Source organism: Micropterus dolomieu, linkage group LG21 (assembly GCF_021292245.1).
Source record: "Micropterus dolomieu isolate WLL.071019.BEF.003 ecotype Adirondacks linkage group LG21, ASM2129224v1, whole genome shotgun sequence".
Lineage (NCBI taxonomy): Eukaryota > Metazoa > Chordata > Actinopteri > Centrarchiformes > Centrarchidae > Micropterus > Micropterus dolomieu.
Genome location: NC_060170.1, coordinates 35280376 through 35283367, shown reverse-complemented (window position 1 = coordinate 35283367; position 2992 = coordinate 35280376). Strand labels below are relative to the sequence as shown.

Genomic DNA, 2992 nt, shown 5'->3' with positions numbered 1-2992 from the left:
GAAGCTGAAACATTTATTTCTTTTAAAACAAACCGAGAACATTTAAAATAACGGTTCCTCCTCTCCCTGGGTCCATAACCTGCATCCAGGTGTGTGCAGGTGTCAGTCAGCTGTCAGCCGGCTCTCCAAGGCCTCAAACACAGAGTGAGGATCCTGATCAGCATCAATCAGAACTGCATCTGGATACACAGACTGTAAACACACAGAGTGAGGATGATGTCAGCAAACGTTCCTCCAACAGGAGGAAATAGAGCATTTGCTGGGACTACTTTCAGCGGCGGATGAACCCACATGTGGCGCTGTTGTGTTCAGGTCCGTTTATTTTGAAGAGGAGACGTCCTGAACAGTCAACAACAAAGGAATCCTAAAATAAAACCAAGCTGGGCAGCTGAATTGACCTTACATTAGCTGCTGCAGCTTGGCTGGAAACACACGGGCTGCTACCTAGGTTCCTTCCAACGCGGATTTGTTGTGGAAAATGGGCTTATGGCTCAGAGGAAGAGGAGACGTCACACACAGGACTCGTTAGGACATCCATTCACTGCTTTGTTACAGTTTAAGACTTCTTCCATCTCTCTGAGGACCGATTTGGTTTTTAGACCTTCACAGTGATGACATTTTGTTCTAAAAAGAGAGTTTCAGGGTCAAGATCCCAACCAGGTTTTAGGTTTAGCCTAAGTGCTCAAACAGAAACTAACGTTCTCACTCACTCATACACTGGCGCCAGGAGCAATTTGAGATTCAGTATCTTGCCCAAGGACACATCGACACGCAACCAGGGGGAGCCGGGGATTGAACCGCCGACCTTCCGATTAACTGCCAACCCGCTCTACCTCCTGAGCCACAGCCGCCCCTTAAGAAGAACAAATGTGTGTGTGTTTACCTGCAGGGCAGCGGTGTGCAGCCTGTACTGACTCAGTCTGCGTGTTACACTGTGTGCGCTGTCCTCAGATCTGGTCTTCAGTCTGTTCTGGACCTCAGCGCTCGGAGCCGGACGACTCACAGCGTGGAACCTGCAGGAGGAAATGCACAGGTGTGTCTTCGTGTCGTGTACTACATGTTTGGATTGCTCACATTGTTTGTGTTTATGTGTTAAAAACTTTTTGCCTCCTGGCGCCATAATGCCTTAAACCTGCGTCCTCTCTGACAGCTGGTTCCAAAAAACCAAACCGGAGGCTTCAAAACGGCGGGTGCACAAACCAACGAGTGAGGTCACGGCGCCTCCGCTCACTTCTCTCATACGGTCTGTGGTCACCTTGAGCTTCTGTGGGTTGGAACAAACAGTTTACTGGTCAGACTGGTTTTCTGACCTCTGTCCACCGACTGGATCTGTAGCTCTGAGAGTGATCCTCTCCAGACAAACGTCGTCTGTCAGCTCCAGGAAGAAAACTCTGAGAGAGAAAGCAGAGCGGAGGTTTTTCAGAGGGCCCGGTCAGCCAGCAACACCACAAAGAACCTGTCTCACAGACACAGCCTGAATATTTAATGACTGTTTGTATTTTAAACAGTTCATGTGCAGCAGCAGAGGCCTGACACTGAATATTTATACTGCAGCATCAAATATTCAGCAGCACTTACAACACGGCAGCGTGCGTGTGTGTGTGTGTGTGTGTGTGTGTGTGTGTGTGTGTGTGTGTGTGTGTGTGTGTGTGTGTGTGTGTGTGTGTGTGTGTGTGTGTGTGTGTGTGTGTGTAAAAGCATTAGGGAGCAGACACACTGTGAAGCTTCATGCTGCCGTGTGATTGGTCAACAGAAGAAAGACTCGTCTCCTTTTCAATAAAACACATCTAACAAAATGTGAGGTGGGCCAGTCTTCCCCAAGTCCTCGTCCTGCTCCACAGAGAAGAGCACAGACGTCTGGTAAAACAAACCCCCCTCAGGCAGGCTGGTCCTCCTGGTAACGCCCCTCCAGGTTCCTTCATCACTTCTAGCATGAGCACTGAAGTCCTGCAGGAGAACTAAAGAGTCTCCAGACAGCCTGGGCTTGCTGCTGCAGTAGTAGTAGTAGTAGTAGTAGTAGTAGTAGTAGTAGTAGTAGTAGTAGTAGTAGTACCTGTTGGGCTGGTGCTGGGACTTCTGCAGGCCCTTGGCTTGCTGCAGGTCGAAGGGGAATCCATGCAGGATCCAGCCTCTGCAGCTGCAGTCCACTCGGCTCAAACGCTCCTCCAGAACCTGCAGCACCAGGGAGTCTGGAACTGCAGCAGCATCAATCATCAGTAATAATCACTTCATATCTGCAGCTACAAACAAGTGAGAACATTAACACGTGTGGAACCTGCACAGGTGTGATAAGTGGATATTGATATCAGAAACTGGTCCTGACCCAAAAAGTCAGATCATGTATCGGTGACAGCGGGCCGATCTCTTCACTTCAATCACGTGCATCAGCAGCAAAGAGGAGGCTGACGGAGGAAGCTAAGAGGAGACAGAGCGAGAGACCGAAGAGGACGCTGACGGAGGAAGCTAAGAGGAGACAGAGCGAGAGACCGAAGAGGACGCTGACGGAGGAAGCTAAGAGGAGACAGAGCGAGAGACCGAAGAGGACGCTGACGGAGGAAGCTAAGAGGAGACAGAGCGAGAGACCGAAGAGGACGCTGACGGAGGAAGCTAAGAGGAGACAGAGCGAGAGACCGAAGAGGACGCTGACGGAGGAAGCTAAGAGGAGACAGAGCGAGAGACCGAAGAGGACGCTGACGGAGGAAGCTAAGAGGAGACAGAGCGAGAGACCGAAGAGGACGCTGACGGAGGAAGCTAAGAGGAGACAGAGCGAGAGACCGAAGAGGACGCTGACGGAGGAAGCTAAGAGGAGACAGAGCGAGAGACCGAAGAGGACGCTGACGGAGGAAGCTAAGAGGAGACAGAGCGAGAGACCGAAGAGGACGCTGACGGAGGAAGCTAAGAGGAGACAGAGCGAGAGACCGAAGAGGACGCTGACGGAGGAAGCTAAGAGGAGACAGAGCGAGAGACCGAAGAGGACGCTGACGGAGGAAGC

At 51.1% G+C, this 2992-nt stretch overlaps 1 protein-coding gene across 4 annotated transcripts in view; it reads right to left on the bottom strand.

Annotated features, from left to right (window-relative positions):
* ak8 (adenylate kinase 8) overlaps positions 1 to 2992 on the bottom strand; it is a 17639-nt gene continuing 14647 nt past the window's right edge. For 3 of the 4 annotated variants that reach the window (XM_046034820.1, XM_046034819.1, XM_046034821.1), the window contains exons 12-15: positions 2054 to 2195; positions 1311 to 1391; positions 884 to 1013; positions 1 to 192 (exon numbers count right to left, since the gene is read on the bottom strand). In XM_046034820.1, coding sequence (XP_045890776.1) covers positions 103 to 192; positions 884 to 1013; positions 1311 to 1391; positions 2054 to 2195 — 443 coding nt within the window. In that variant the 3' untranslated portion in view covers positions 1 to 102. Of the gene's footprint in view, positions 193 to 883; positions 1014 to 1132; positions 1265 to 1310; positions 1392 to 2053; positions 2196 to 2992 lie in introns of those variants that run through there. The other variant, XR_006822454.1, reaches the window with a different exon arrangement.